Below are 16,087 nucleotides of genomic sequence, written 5' to 3'. Positions count from 1 at the left end.
TTCAAACGCAATCGTCCATGTGTTTCTTTCATCAAGGAGAATGAGTTATTTTTGTAGCGATAACCCTGAAATGAGACCATGGGCTATCCAACTGTCTTTAGCCTCCAAAGAACATACAGTACCTATAACATGTATCACTGTACCAAAAATGTACCACTCAGTTCAATGAATGTTAAACAAAGACTACAATCTCTTAATGGATTTACATGTATTGTATGATATTATGGCTGTAAATTTAAATCCAATCCAAAGAAAATGAAAACTAATTGAATGCAAGATGTTCTGGTAGGAGAAACCCTTTCCAGTTGATGCTCAAAAGCAGTAGTCATTCAATTAAACAGTGAGCTAAACATTAGAAAAGGCAAAACAACAACAAGAATACACCAAGTTTTTATTATTGGTAAACTAAATAACTCATGTGTTGCTCAGGTGCTCCATGCTAACACTTTAGCATACACTGTATCTGAAGCAGAATATCTAATGTTTTCATCTGCTGTGCAATGATTTTTAGCTGTACACAGTCTCCCATTGTCTACCTTACCACATTCACTTCCTATGTAAACAAAACATGTCATGTTATTTTAGTATTTTTTCTTCTCTCTGACACAAAACTGCCCAACTTGGCCAGCAATCATTTAAAATGTCTTTCCATTTAGCTTTAGAGCTGCTGCAAGTTCTCACTTTTCATCACCATTCATCAAGTTCTCATTCATTTTTTTCACTTTCGAGATACTGCTAATCGGCTACAGTTATTCAACATAGTGTGTGTTAAAATGTTAGTGTGAGGCAGTGAAGCGAACAATCTACCGGGGACAAATGGATGATTTTGGTTCTCATTACGGAGCCGGAAAACTGACAAATGGGCCAATCTCCCCAAAAAACTTGGCATAAGCCTTTAAGGTATTGCCTTTAAAACTAGCAGAATTTAAAGTCCATCGTGGAGCTGCCGTACCTGAGACGGAAAGGAAGTCATCTACAGAGGTGATGTCATCCACGGCCTCGGTGAGGATACGCACTTGCTTCTCCCACTGGTCCTTGAAAACGTCCATGTTGTCCTGGGCCACTTTGCTTTGGGGACGGGCAGCCAGTGTGAGCGCAGCGTTGATAACCTGGAATAGAACAGGGGGCCCACAGTGTAAGCGTACGTATCTGTGTATGTATGTATGTGCATGTGTGAATGTTTTGGTCAGGATGAATACTGTGCATGCCTACTGATTGTGAGTAACTGAAGTTGCACCTTGAGGAGAACAAGGTTATCTTTTCAAAAAACAGCTGAGTATCTTGACTTCAATCTCAGGTATGTCTGATAGAACATTCGGCTTTGAGCCAAAAAGATCAACAGACTTTTTACAGGATTCTTTAATGATGAATAAAATGAATCGTGCTCTGTTAGACCTGCATATTAAGCGCCCCCATGCCTTCATTACATTAACAACATCCAGCTGATAATAATTTTATCAACAAACTTGTTCTTAAGTTTGAACAGCCTAACACATAACACTATGACAGCCGGCATGTGTGACTCAACCAAAAGTAGCACAATTTTTCTCCCCCTCTTCTTGATCACTCCTTGCTCTTTAAATTTAGCTTCAGCTTAATTAGTGTGATGTAGGTAGAAAGACGCTGTGATCTGGACATGACACACTGTGGTGTGTGTGTGTGTGTGTGTGTGTGTGTGTGCGGTGGTGGAGGGGGTAACACTACCCAAAACAGATGGAACCATCACTCTTTGTTCCACCTCCTGTTTGTTCCTCCTTATTCGACCCTGTCAGAAAGTTTGTGTCTGTGTTATTTTTTTTAATCTCTCTCCGTTTGGTGCCAAGTGGTAGCAGGGAACAAAATGCTTCCAAAGTTTTTTGAGGCTCCAGCCTTGAGTTGCCTGATCAGAGAGATCTTGAATCTTAAATCTACCCCTCCCTGCTCCACTCCTGTTATTCATTAATGCGCTGGGTCCCCTGTGAAAATGCCTCAACCCTTGGCCTTGGAAAACAATGGATAAATTACCACCTACTGTTCTCCTTTGCCAGCACCCTGCGGAACAGCGCTACAAGAACCTTTCCCACTCTCCTCCTTCTCCCTCTTACCCCCTTCCTACCAACCATCTCTCTCTCTGTTTTTCTTACTCTCATTTTTAGGAACTCTCTCATTTCTAAAGACTCTAAAGATTCTTCACTCAGGTAAATTCAAGAGGAAGGTTTATAATTATCAAGACGAAATGATCACGACTAGTGCCTGTCTAAGGAGTATCTGAGTGTTTACATCATAAAATATAGCATATGGTGTATATAAGAATCTTGGCATTGGGTTTTGGGTTCTCACCTGTGGACATAGGCTGTCAATTTGGGTGGCAGCCATTCGAACCAACTTCACGCCTTCTTCATTGTTGGAGATGGAGCAGGCCAAGTTAGCCACCTAAAGGGGTAGAGCAAAAAAAAAGAAAAATAGACACTGTATTCAACAACTCTTATGACAACAGATAAAAAATAACAGTGTTACCATTCAGTGTTACCATTTCAGACTCAATATTTTGTCTATATTTGTTTAGATATTTTATATTTTTATGCTCACATAAATTAAATTAAATTTAACATTTTACATGTTGATAATACATAATGATATGTTAATAAATTTAGGCTGGATCAACCTTGACAATGGAAATAATTTTAGGTGTGTATCTGAGGAAAAGTGGCATTCCGAAGCAATTCATCGATTAACTGCTACTCCGCAGTCGAGGGTGTTGTCATTAACCAAACAACTGTACAAACCACTGTGTCCTATTCCTATCAGTGTTACCCTTTTACCTGAAGCCAATGAGCAAAAACAAAGTGTCCCATTCTCACATTGGCCGGTCTTTTTTAATGTGTGGAGATAGTGATTCCAGGGAATGGCTGCAGCGTCTGCACCAGCGTATGTGTACTGCTATCTGTGCAGGAGTGGGGATTTAATGCTTGGCTTGGAAAGGCAATGTTGGGGGCAAAATATGTACAGAGGGTTGCTCAACTGTTAGATTGGTATTTGTTATTCCCCAGCATCAGGTGCCCTCCTCTGCCCACCCACTACTGCCTCCTTCCCCCAACACTCCGCCATTCCTTGTCTTGCTTTCATTACAGAAGATAGCTGATATCTGAATAATTCAGACCACATAGGCGCGGCAATGTGATTTTTCTACTGGACAATCACAGGAGAATAAAAGTGTAAGTAGGGGCGTCCTGGTGGATCAGTGGTCTGTAGCGTGTTGTCCTGAGTCCAGCCTGGGACCTTTGTTGTATGTCATCCCCCTCTCTCTTCGCCCTTTCCTGTTTCTCTCAACTGTACTTTCCAATAAAGCAGAAATGCCATGGCAGATGGGATAAGTCTTATGGTCTCCCACTATTCATTCTCTAAATTATTGCAACAGTATCAGTACAGAGAGCACATGTCAAGAAATGTTAAAAAAATAATGACATAGCACTGATTGGAAAGAGGCCTTCAATGGCAGAAAAGCAACTGGGTACAATGGCTAATGCCAAAATGGCCGACCTGACATACCTAGGAAGCCTAACTCATTATGTTGACATTCCCAGCATGCCTGGGGTTCATTACTAGCATTCCTAAATCATTATGAGGCTTAGTGGTGCAAAAAGGCGCTTCATTGTATAATTAAGATACCAGATGGTTTTGCTTAATTTATGTATGTCTCTATCTACACACAGAATGTCATGTAGGCTACATACAGAAACATAAAGGTGCAAAGTGCAACCGAAAATGGTTCTTCGGAGTGATGCCATAGAAGAACCATTTCTGGTTCCACAAAGAACCTTTCAAGAACTTTTGGGATGGTGGGTGATGGCACAAATGTGGAAAATAACTCCTCCATAGTATATATTGTGCAATTGCAAATGAGGCTATAAGGGCAGATAAACAAAAACACAATGCAGGTGTCTAAGCAAAGGAGTGCAGAAAGGTTCTTTGTGGAACCAGAAACAGTTCTTCGATGGCATCACTCCAAAGAACCATTTTCGGCACCTTTATTTTTCTGCATGTAGAGGTATTGCTTTCTGGTGACAGGTCTCCAACCTGATTCCTGTCTGGAAGTCATATAGGTTATCCCAATTCACTTCACTTAGTAACTGCTGGAATACTACATTAGCGGTCTGTAAAGTTTTCTAATGTTAGACTAACTTAGGAATGGTGCTACTGTTTGAAGATGTGTGTATATTGTCCAGAATTCTTTCATTTATTTATTTATTTTTTTAATCAAATGCCATTTGTTTTGGAAATAGCAATGTCAAGAAATTGTTTGATTTGGTATCTTAGTGCAGTATATCATCTAAAATTGGTTGGGTAACTGAAAATGGTGGAAAGCATTGTAAGTGCTACTCGGGGCACAAGTGCCTACTCCAAAAAGATTCCCAAACAAATCTCTCTCCTCCTCTCACTCCGACAGACACACACACACACACACACTACACGACACACTTTACCTTAAGCCCCTTTGCAGTCACCATATTTCTCCATTATATCACTGTATTTCACAGTTAATTTTCATAACTTCAAACTCCATATAATCTAATGCTATCCTTAAGTAAATTAGATGCCGGCATGAGCCATGGCTTTGAAACTGAGCTAAACAGACACATGCCTGTTGGCAGCGAAAGGTGCCAGTCTGTATTAGCACTTCTACTCCTCACATGTCACCGTTTGAGGCAAATTGGGGTAAATCAAATTTATGTTAGAGGACTCTTGCTTAGAGCCCCGTCTCCCTTTACTAGTGACAGCTATGAGCACATTGATGGATTGCACTCCTTTATGGTGTGTGTATGTGTGCCCTGTATATGTGTGTGTGGGAGGGACAGAGAGAGAGAGAGAGCGAGAGAGAGAGAGCGAGAGAGAGAGAGAGAGAGAGAGAGAGAGAGAGTCTGTTCGTGCGAGAGTGTATGTTCTGCGTAAATGTGAGTGTGTGTGGAGGATACACAACTTAAAGCAGAACTTAATGAGACAGGCTATATGTGTCATGTGTAGTGTCTGTAAGTAGTAATTGGCTTTGCAGGTAGTAAAAAGGATCAGCTCTTTTTTCCATTATGGTATCATTACTGTATCTGACTAGTAGAAAGCAAGTCTCTTGTCTAGGCCTTTACCTGCTAATATATATACATATATATACAGCAGTTTCCTTTCCCTGGTCCCTCCTCTGCTCAGGCCCAGTGGACCTCTGCCTGCTGCAGTAGGGCCATGTGAGGTGGAAGGGCCAGAGGGGTTTCTGGAGGCTGGCAACATGCCCAGCTGGCCCACTCCCCCTCCCTCCTATCCAACACAGAGAAGCTGGGCCAGGGCCAATGCTGCAACGTCCAGCCAAAACTACTAATTGCAATTATCTAAGGAAGTGCTTCTCCGTTGAGGGTTTTGCTTTTTTGCTTTTTTTTAACAAAGAAGGAGGGAAAAACCAAGACAGAAGGCCTAACACTGTGCCACGCGAGCCTAATGCTGATACAGTCAAGGATGTTGGAATAGAATACAAGATTCAAAAGGTGGTGTGTGTGTAGGTAGCTGTGTGTGTGTGTGTGTGAGAAAATGTGTGAGGGAGAGTGAGGAAGGGAGCGATAGAGAGAGATCGCTGCTGCATGGCCATTCTTCATTTTAGCCTCAAACAGAGAACTATCGATTTTGTCCTTTTTTGCTCTGCCCTGGATAATCACTTCAATTCTAATTTGATGAAGGTTCCCACTGCATTTGGGACGATGGCCATTCTCATGTACCCCACCTAACTCACCTCACTGGAGCTGAATACCAGAAAAGTAGATTTGATAGTGTAAAAAATACAACTGTAGATGGGATATTTATTATATTTAAGGTTTATTTATTCATGTATCTTATTTTTTTTTAAAATGATTTTCTCTAGTTCTCATTATTGTTGTTATCATTGCTGAGAGAGAATATAGATTTTGTTAAAACTGAAAAAAAAAAAAAATACAACTGTAAAAAACAGGGTTTAAAAATGTAAATGCATCAACTTTTTATTTTGAAGGTTACTTAGGGTCTAAAATGTATGTTTGGTAAACACTGATGATGATATGACATGAAGCAACATATTTTTTTACTTTTTAGCACTGTCTGTGTACCATGCACATACATTATCCCCATTTATTCTCTTGAGTCTCCTCCTTGTTGCACCTCAGCATCCTTTTTAAAATGATGCCAAAATTTTGACCATTATAGATTTTTTTTACTTTTCAAAAACTCTGATCTTTCCTGGTCAGTGGGACTCTTCTGTTCACTCCACTAGTGGCTGTGGGAGCAGCGGCAGTGAGCAGGAAAGCCCAGCCAGGTAGGGCTCTCCTCTCCTCAGTCAATGCGCCCCTAAGCTGCGTCACTCCTACAGGCGTTTCCAGCAGCTGCACCAGATAAATCACCCTTCCAGTTACTAACTCTGAGGAACAACTAATAGAGCTGGTGTTGGCCAAGGTGTTGGGCACAACAGCTCCACCTCAGGATGAAGCAGGAAGTGGATTGAAAAGGAGAAAAATGGTGACAGAGGAAGGGATCAGTGGGGATGACATTTTGAGTTATGTGATGTAAAACGGAAGCACTCAGTTCTATTAAAAGACTGTCGTCTGGATGTTTACTTGTTGTAGGCAGGGTGATGGTGAGGCGTTTATTGGCATGGGGTGGAGGGCTGTGTTTTATCCCCTTTCAAATACACAGAACTACCAATACCATCTCTCTCTGCTGTCTTCTCTCTCTCTCTCCCCCTTCTCTCTCTCTCTCTCTCTCTCTCTCTCTCTCTCTCTCACACACACACACACACACACACACACACACACACACACATACACACACACACACAAACAAACACACCAGTAAATAAATCAGTCTGTCAACATAGATGGAGGAGAACGCTTAACAAGGGAATACAGTATGCAGCCTATGAAACAATTACAGGCCCGGCCTCGCAGGAGTACTTCTATTTGTTTTAGTCATGAGCTGTCAGCTCCCAGTGGTAAAGCCTGAACATATATGGTGTGGGGCAGAGGTGGCAGACACAGGTTAAGGTGCAAGACATTAGGTTGTGCCGCCAGATATCAAGGTTGTGTGAGGTTCAAGTCTGTGGGGGATATAACGCAGCGAGAGTTGATGACCTGCTATGACTGACTAGGAACCACCTCTTTGAAAATCAATCCCTATTAAGGAGTGATGTACGCATTGCCTCGGGGGGAATGCCCACTGGGCTTGCAACAACATCAAAAGGCACACTAGACCGTGCAGCATATTAATGGAGAAAAGTGCAGCAAGTACAATAGCAATAGCTTTCCAGCATGCCTATTGTGATTATGGTCCTAATAGGTAAACATTTGAATCCAGTTGAATATTGGCTGGTTGATTGCTAATTTCCTAACACCAGATTAGCATCTCAATTTGTGTGAGACAAAAAGTGATTTCCTCGTTGCGTGACATCAAATTTTTCATTCCACAGGACTAAACTGTCAAAGGACTGGACCTTGCAGTTCCCAAAATTACACAAATGTGTCTAAATGGAAAGAGGTTTCTATGAACTCCAACAACCAGGAGCACTGTTTTGAGAAATCTATAATGGTACATTTTAGGTTATTATTGTGATAATAAACATTACAAAACAAAACAAGTATCTTTTTGGTTTTTGGATGGTACGGGTACAGCATGATCTGAAACCGGGGATTGGCTTTGTGAGTCATTTTGATTACCGATTGCTGGTTCATTGCTCACTCGGCTGATACCTTTTTTTCATCTCCCCACCCACCTTTGCCTCAGAGACAAAGTGCACCTAAATTGCGAGTGACTCTAATACACTGAGGGGTTTGCTGTTCAGTTCCTAAATCAGAATGGAAATGAGCTTAAGTCTCTGTTCACTAAGTGACAGGTCCACTAATATGGGAGAAAGACTGGGATAGGATCCTACACTCCTCCACACTCTCCCTGCAGACCCCAGGTTCATCACCTCCATGCATACAGACGCAGTTGCTGGCATGCATGCAAACACATACACACACACACACACACACACACACACACACACACACACACACACACACAGTATCTCTCCCATTCTTTCTTTATCAATCCTTGAGATTTAAAGTGGCTGGTTAATACAAGTCAAAGTCACCAGAGCAAAGCCTTAAAAACCTTCTCCATTCAAAGTGGGTGTTACAGTACCTTCTGTATTGGAAGACTACATATTTGTTACACTAATGGCATGAAGTGAAGGACGATCCCTTGAATGTAATTGAGGGTTTTATCCAAAACTGTGTAGGGTTCACCACTAGGCTGCTAGCTGTTGCAGGTAAGCAATCAGGGTCGGCAAACAGAGCAAATCACCTCACATACTGATAGGAGATGCATTACCAGATAAGAACAAGAGGAGAGCATGCACAAATTGTGCGGGCTTTGGAACATTTTTCCTATAAGCATGTGTGAACGAATTAAATAGTGAAATGTCAGCACAACTAAATATATGTATTGTTAAATACCTAATTAAACACATAAGTTAAATAATTAGTACTCCAGCACACACCAGAATTACTTAGATCGACACTTTTATTGATCGGCTACATAATAATTGTAGGCCATGAAAACCAAGCAAACTAATTCAATATATAAATAAACAGACAATTAAATATATAACATTTCTGTATTCATCTATTCATCTATCAATTGATTTATTTCAATGTCACAAGATGTGGTAAGTGTAATGAAATAACATATCTGTCAGTTTCATCCATCAAAACCAATGGGCAGGCTCTTGATTACTGGTTGAATTTCAAGTGATTGTTCCTATTGTGTTGCCTATTGTGGTGCCTATTTCAAAATGGTGGCGCCCAAGGCAAACAGTGAGCTTGGAATTATATGGTTCCATCTGACTTTTTTTTTTTTTTTTTAAATCAAAATTGAGTTATCCACATCTCTTTAATCTTTGAATGTTATTTTATGCTTGTGTGGTGTTCATTTTCAAAGAAAGAAATATAAAGAAAAGAAAAAAGTTCTATCTCAGAAACTGCATTTCAGCTGGGTACTATAAGGTATTCTCATCCAATCACAAACCTCAATGTTTCAGTGAGGACCAATCAAAATCCAAAGATGGAGTTGCTCCAAGGATGGGTTTAACCAATATGTATAGCTTGTGTATTGAATTAGCATTTTGTAAAGACAGGTTGAGAGCAGCAGAAAACAGAACAGCAGAGAGGAGTGAGACAGAGGAGTACTACTGTACAAAAATATGTGCAGTAACAACAGCCAAAAATACACTGAATTGATATAGATATTATAAATTATTTTAATATTCAAAAAGTTGTGTATTATGATGAAATTAGTTTTTAAAATGAAATCTGTTCATGAAGTAAAATTTACTGTTTGGAAACTGACATTATTGTCATTACTTGGTTCATGATGTATGTGTTTTATGCACCCACATTTTTACTGCTGCACCTAGCGCTTGTCTTGATAACTGTGGGTGTCTCCTTTCTGTTCACAACAACGTTTTGATTGACAAGTTGACAGTCAATCACACACTGGAGGTCACCACTCTTATAAACTGTAGCCAGAGTTGGACAGACACTATAGCAAACGAGACGCTAGCATATGAAAGCTAACATTACCTGTGCATAAAAATGGTGGCCTCTTGCAGATTGTTGCTTATTTGAGTTGATAGAAAGAATGGCATCCGGTGTCAATCTAGAAAACTTAGACCCATGGAGTGTTGAGTCAAACTCAGAATGCAGTCCACTGCATAGAGACGCTGAATCTAAACTGAGCCGTCTGATACTTGCCAATGAAATATCCAAGCTCACCGTAAATTTTCCTCTTGCACTTTGTGCAGGTTGACACCCTGGTATTATACAAAAACGACTATCTGCCATGTTTGATTAGTGATTTTGGCATTATGGAAAATCATTAGCTTCTCAAAAGTAACATCCAGCTTGCAGTCACAACGGACCGGGTACACTGGCACGATGAGGAGGAGGGTGGTGTGTTTGCTGGGATTAGGAAAGGTGGAACAAAAAATGCAATCAATGTGTATTTCCCATTATTCTTTACGTAAAATACGTCAATAATTTCACCCAATTCTACGCCGATTTTGAAGCCACAAGGAGCAAGTTGAGGTTTTGGTCATACAATGTCATCACAATGTCAACAGAGTTTTTTTTTTTGTGTCTGTTATGTCCAGGATACTTCTTTAATTTATGTTGTGTAGGTATTCCATTTTGTATTTGTTGTGCAAGTGTTTTCTTCAGATAATAGAAACTTTAAATAAAATAATTAAAGCTAAAATATCACAAACTCTGATTTTCAATATTCATTCACGCCAATTTAGAGCCCAAATGCCTCATAACAAAGTAGAAAGCTGGAAACCTGTATTTCTCAATGGAATGGACATAGTGGGTGATGTGTTCGCATTAGCGGGCAAAATGGAAGAAATTGGTCATTCTTCTGATTTCTTAATCTTGGGGAGGGCGGAGATGCTGTGGACTCTCTGGGCTCCTACTTTTACTGTAGTCTGCTGGTAAACACGCCATTACATTTTTTAACAGAGTCGTCAAGCTAAGATGTAAAATCTTCATCGACTGAATTTGATGACGAGAGCATACAGTACTTCTGACAAAACTGAAGCAAGTCTTAAGTCAAAGTTTTCATCCATGTTTATCGTTAGCGTAGCTGTAGCTGGTGTGTGTCTGAGCCAATCGAATAGCTGCTTCTAGCTCCGCAAAGTGTCGTTATCCAACATTTTCTGACGAGAAGTTCTCCAGTGAGCTTGAGACATCAATTTACAGTTAGCTATTAGCTTATCCTGATATTTCATATATGAGAAATATCAGCATACATATCTTATTCCTGATGTTTATGCTGATATTTCCACAATTTAATAATGTATATATAATGTTTCATGTTTTCACGGCCATTCGTTTTTTTTTATTCATTCATTTCCCTGCCTTCCACCCAGTGCATGCTGGGATAGGCTCCATGAAGAGGTAATTTTAAATTAAAGCTTTGATTCAATATATCAGTTATAACCTTTTCACCTGCAATTGGAAAAAAAGTGTATCAGTTTCTGATTATATTAAATTGAATGCATTTTTTATTATTATTATTTTTTTTAGATCTACATGTTTTTGAATCAAAGCTCTGGCTGAAACCTGTGCAAAATAAAATAGCCTTTCGAATCACAGCATGGTCTCCTTGACAACCATGACTGAGCTTGGATGAAAGGCTGACAGAGTGTGATTTACAGTGGTTGTTTTTCTAGAGCCACAGCTGAGGTTTGGCTATTCCTGCTAATACCACGGCTGTCTCCCTGATAAATATGATAATTCGCTGCAGGCTGGCAGGGAGGTGACCCAGCACTGGCAGGGGGGAGAGGTTAGAGACTTACATGAGACAACAGTGGAGGGGGATGCCAACCCGCTTACACACAAGTACGGACACATGCACACACCCCTGCACATGGCCGCATACGTACCCACACACACCGCTGGATAGGAGAGGGGAGGCACTCGGTGCAGTACAATACAAGATGCTAGCTGTCTGTTTGCGGTGGACTAAGAGTTTACCTCGCTTGTTCACTCCATTATAGTGCTAAAAGTCAAGGACCAATGGCTTCTTTCAATGAGCACATACACAGTGATAAAACTGGGATTATTGTATAACTTCTAAATGTGATTTATTTACATAGAAAAAAGTTAATGCCTAAGTGAAGAAGGCCAGGGGAAGAGAGGATGGGCACCTCGAGAGTAATATCCACTATATAAAATTTTACTGGGCTCAACAAGGGACACAGAGAGGTAATTGAAAACAATATAAACAAACCATAAAGTTAGCTGGACAGAGCTGACTTGGGACAAGTGTGCGTGTGCGTGTGCATGTGTGCGAGCATGCACATATAGAAGGCGAGTGTGTAGTCTTACAGCTTTCATTTAGAGTCCTGGATATTGGATTATCTTGTGCACACTGCGGTGAAAGACAGGATAGTAAAGGAAGAAAGAAAGAGGGGAACAAACGGCTGACTCTCACTCCCTGGGGGCAACTACCCACAATTCCTGTTGGCGTCGGTGCCTTGCTGCTTTGCTGTGGTCCGGTCTTCAGGAGCAGAGGCTGGCTAGATTGATTTCTCTTAATTTTGCTTAGAGCACTCTATCACACAGGGGGCTTGGTGCCTCCTATGTAGTCAAAAGGCTGTGTCTCTCAGGTAGGTAGTAGTTTGTTCATCCCACAACGTCTTGCACCTCACGCTCAAGCTGCTGCTGTAGCCAAAGGGGCCAAACTACTTCTATCACAGTTCCTCACCATTCCTCCTGCCCCTAAAAAAACCCCAGCTAGGGCTGTTTCCACTGAAGTATTGATTTCTCTCTGCCTTCTCTCTCTCCCTCCCTCCCTTTATAAGAGTGCTAGCCAAGCAGTCGGGCTTGGCACCAAAGCATAATTATGAAAATGGACCTCTGGGTTGTTTCTTTTAATCTCTCTGTACATTCCACAGTCCCTCAGCAGCACGGGCTGTTTAAAAACTACTGTTTCAGGGGAATTGAAATGTTTAACCCGCTGTACTGTAAAGAATGGTCTATTTTTTGGTGGCAGGATGGTTCACTTCGAAAACTGGTGCGTAACAGATGAGTCACTATCTTTAGCCAAAATTATCAGGCAATGCTACTTCTCCAGACCCACACTGCATGTTGTTAGCAGACCAGCACACTTAATCTCTTTCCCCGCACCGAGGCAGTGCAGGAGGCATTTGGAATGCTGGTAGTAAGAGTTTGTTTCATTCACAGAAGTGGGGTCCAGCAAGCTTTGAGTGCTCTATGCTTTTTGTCAAACGTTGGCATCAATTCACAGAGTAGCACCCATGATAAAGTGCCTAGACTGAAAGACAGCAATTACTGCTCTCTCCTCGACTTCAAGTCCATGTCCAGTGAAACTCATACAGTAGGCCTATAGCTAAAATGGAGCCCATCTGCAGCAGGACTGAAGATACAGGAGCTGCAGTATCAAAAATGCGTCTTTGCTCAAGGTGTTAGCGTGATGTTTCAGTGCTGAATACCATGAACATGTAAAACCTGTTTGGAGAAGTACAAATTTAATAAAGAGGAATGCTGGTATGGAGAGGTGCTCGTTGAAGTTTGGGTGACAGGGTCATGTTTGAGATTTGTGTTGCACCAAAGGAGATGTAAGGTATTACTGCTCCTCTATTGAAACCTTTTGTTAATAAACCTTGCAAATGCAAAAAGTTCATGGTGTTGACATGGTTTTGTATCATTTATATTACCTTAGTTCCATTTGGCCTTTCATAGATTGCAAATTAGGGTGCTATTTCATATAGGGCTAGATTCTCAGTTGATCCAATGAGCCTATAACACCAGAGTCCAATCTCAGACAAAATGTGAACACGGCAAGACCTTGACATTTCTCCACATCACATCCCTCTGCCTTTTCACATCTATCTAAGGCACCAGAAAAGCATGATTAGCCTTGTTGGATAATAGATGCACATGGTGGTAAAGGTCAGCAGTTGTCAGCCCTTAATGCCTCAACCTTTAAACTGGGGGATGGGAGAAAAGAGATGAAATAAAAAATGAGGTGTGGAGATAGCATGGAGTTGGTGACACTGATGATTTATAAGAATCAATAATTGCTCGATTCATCTGATGTCATACATATGTAATGAACATAGCATAGAGATGTAAACAGCACAGATCAGGGGCCAGAAAAACTCTGCTTTACAGTCTTCCTTCTGCCTAAAAAATAAATAAGTAAATGCCAACATAGCGTGAATGCTGAATGAAATTAATATTTAAGCAAAGATTAAGGAGGTGTTATAATCAATTTAATCAGCATCACATATTTTTGCACTTAGTCTTTGTCTTGTACAAATTGCAAGTTTTGTATACTTAAGTCCTATCTGTAAACAACAACATATGACTCTTTGAGTGTGCCCAGAGGCATCAGATGGACTTGTTGGTCTGATCTATCTGGTGTATTTGTGTCTTAAGAAGCTTTTGCTGTGCCAATGGAAATGTCACACATTGATTCCTGTGCTTTTAAATTAATGCTTGTGTGATTTTCCCCCAGGCGAGAACAGGGGAGTGTGAAGACGTGAAAGGCCATCATAGCAATGGCTGTGAGCAGAATTAACAACACAATTAAAATAGTCCTCATCATGATGTCCAGTATCCCTCCTCCATCTCGGAATATCATACCTAGAGTGTTACCAAGGTACTCCTCATGTATAATGCAGTGTGCAACTAAGCTTCAGTTGACATTTTTAACAGTTTTATAAGTATGATAATTGCAGTTCACTGTATATTTAATGCAGCTAGTTTCGTTTTTTGCACAGTGATAAAACATAGAAGTGAGGTGATAAAACACCATGATAAAACAGAGAGAACATAATGGATAAGTGAGAAAAGAGGAGCTTTAGAAACTTCCTCTTCTGTGAGCGATTTTGTCTGCAGATAGTTTTCTGCACTGACATTTCATACTAGCAATATTTCTGATCACATGCGGATGAGAAAATCATTGTAAACATTTCATTTTCCACTTTACTGCCTTTATGAAGACAAACTTCTTGTGCTGGGAATGTTAGTGGCCATTGCACATTTATCTTTAATTGATGTTGCTTTTACAAAAGGGTGTTAACGTGTTTAGAAATTATAATAGAAATGTCTTGGCACACTTTTTTGCCAGAGGACATTCACCAAAATAATAAATGAATCGTAGAAAGCCTAAGGACCCAGTGTCCAGACAAAGTCAAAATTGCAATCGGCAGAAGCCTTTGGTGCTATGGCTTTAGCTAATTACTTCATTAAGGAGCAGACATAACTTTTGCCCTGGGTTGCCAATTAATGTGAACCTTGGAGCCAAATGTTTTATAGGTGCTTTTCTTACTTAGCAATGATAAACTATAAATTGTGAGTCCAATTAATTTAGGATTGGTGTAATTAAGCAGTAGGAACTGAAGAGTGCTACACCTATTGCTCCTTGGGGAGTAGTGTCTGGACATTTCCACCGTAAATAATGCCAGCAATCTTCACTATCCACCTTGAAAATGCACTCTCAGATACAGTAGTCATTAAAACATGTTGCTGTCATCAACCACTTTTAGAAAATGGCTGCCTTAATATTGCCTTGCGACCAGCTGGGGTCCAGCCTGTAGCATTTAAGGTTATTTCCACAGTATAACAGACGGCAGGTTGTGGGAGTCACAATAAGGACGCATTCACAATTGCCATCCCAGGGGTGCTGGTGGTGTTTTGTGTAATTGGATATCTCTCTTAAAATCAGACTCAATCTGTTTTTGCTTCACAGATGATGTGAATGGTGCTCATGAACCCTGTTTGACATCAAGTCAAGTCGAGTTTAGTTGTATTAATCACAGTTACAGTCTCAAAGGGCTTTGCATCGCCCACATTATGAAACAATAAATGGAAAATGAGAAATGAAAACATTAGTTGGCGCTTGCCTGAAGTAAAGGTGATGATAGTTACCTTTTGACCTTTGCCCTATCTGAACGCTTCCTAGCAGCTGAGATGACTGCATGCCACAGTGGCACATTTGCACTAAGAAAACCCTGTGAAGCCATGTGTTTAATGCCCCATTGCAGCACATTCTCTACTGTGATCCTGCTATGTCTGTAGCCTGTGCTACGGCAGAGCACAGGGTACAAAAAAAACTGACTTGTTGTTTACTCCAACTTGACTGGCTGGACTTTGGGGGGAGGAACACTTTTTACCGCTGACATGATGAATAATTCATCTCCATCAATTTATTTGCTTCCTTATTTCCTAGTGGAAAAGCAGAAACACAACAATAGCATTATTGGCGAATGTGCCTTAATTGTCGCTGGTCTCAGTGGGACAGCTGACTAGGAGACAGCGTGCTTCTGCTCCATTACCACAGCTCTCTTCAGAGCGCACTCTCCAAAAACAGGACAGAAGTTCTGTTTCTGTCAGTCCCATCAATGCCATATTCATAAAGATGCAACTCTCCGGGGACCTGCCCCCTGCACCAAACTTAGTGTTTCTCCAGACCAAGCTATACCCTAGTTCTATTTTTTCCCCCTTACTCCCTTATTGTGTTGTGGGAGGGGGAACTA

General features: G+C 40.8%; 1 protein-coding gene across 5 annotated transcripts in view; it reads right to left on the bottom strand.

Annotated features, from left to right (window-relative positions):
* The window catches only part of ctnna2 (catenin (cadherin-associated protein), alpha 2), a 316,543-nt gene that overhangs the window by 25,837 nt on the left and 274,619 nt on the right, over positions 1-16,087 (bottom strand). For 4 of the 5 annotated variants that reach the window (XM_078291254.1, XM_078291257.1, XM_078291266.1 and 1 more), the window contains 2 exons: positions 2,320-2,412; positions 953-1,109 (listed from right to left, as the gene is read on the bottom strand). In XM_078291254.1, coding sequence (XP_078147380.1) covers positions 953-1,109; positions 2,320-2,412 — 250 coding nt within the window. The remainder of the gene's footprint in view (positions 1-952; positions 1,110-2,319; positions 2,413-16,087) is intronic. The other variant, XM_078291259.1, reaches the window with a different exon arrangement.

Source organism: Centroberyx gerrardi, chromosome 3 (genome assembly GCF_048128805.1).
Source record: "Centroberyx gerrardi isolate f3 chromosome 3, fCenGer3.hap1.cur.20231027, whole genome shotgun sequence".
NCBI lineage: Eukaryota > Metazoa > Chordata > Actinopteri > Beryciformes > Berycidae > Centroberyx > Centroberyx gerrardi.
The sequence above is the reverse complement of the archived record's forward strand: the minus strand, read 5'-3'. Positions and strand labels throughout refer to the sequence as shown.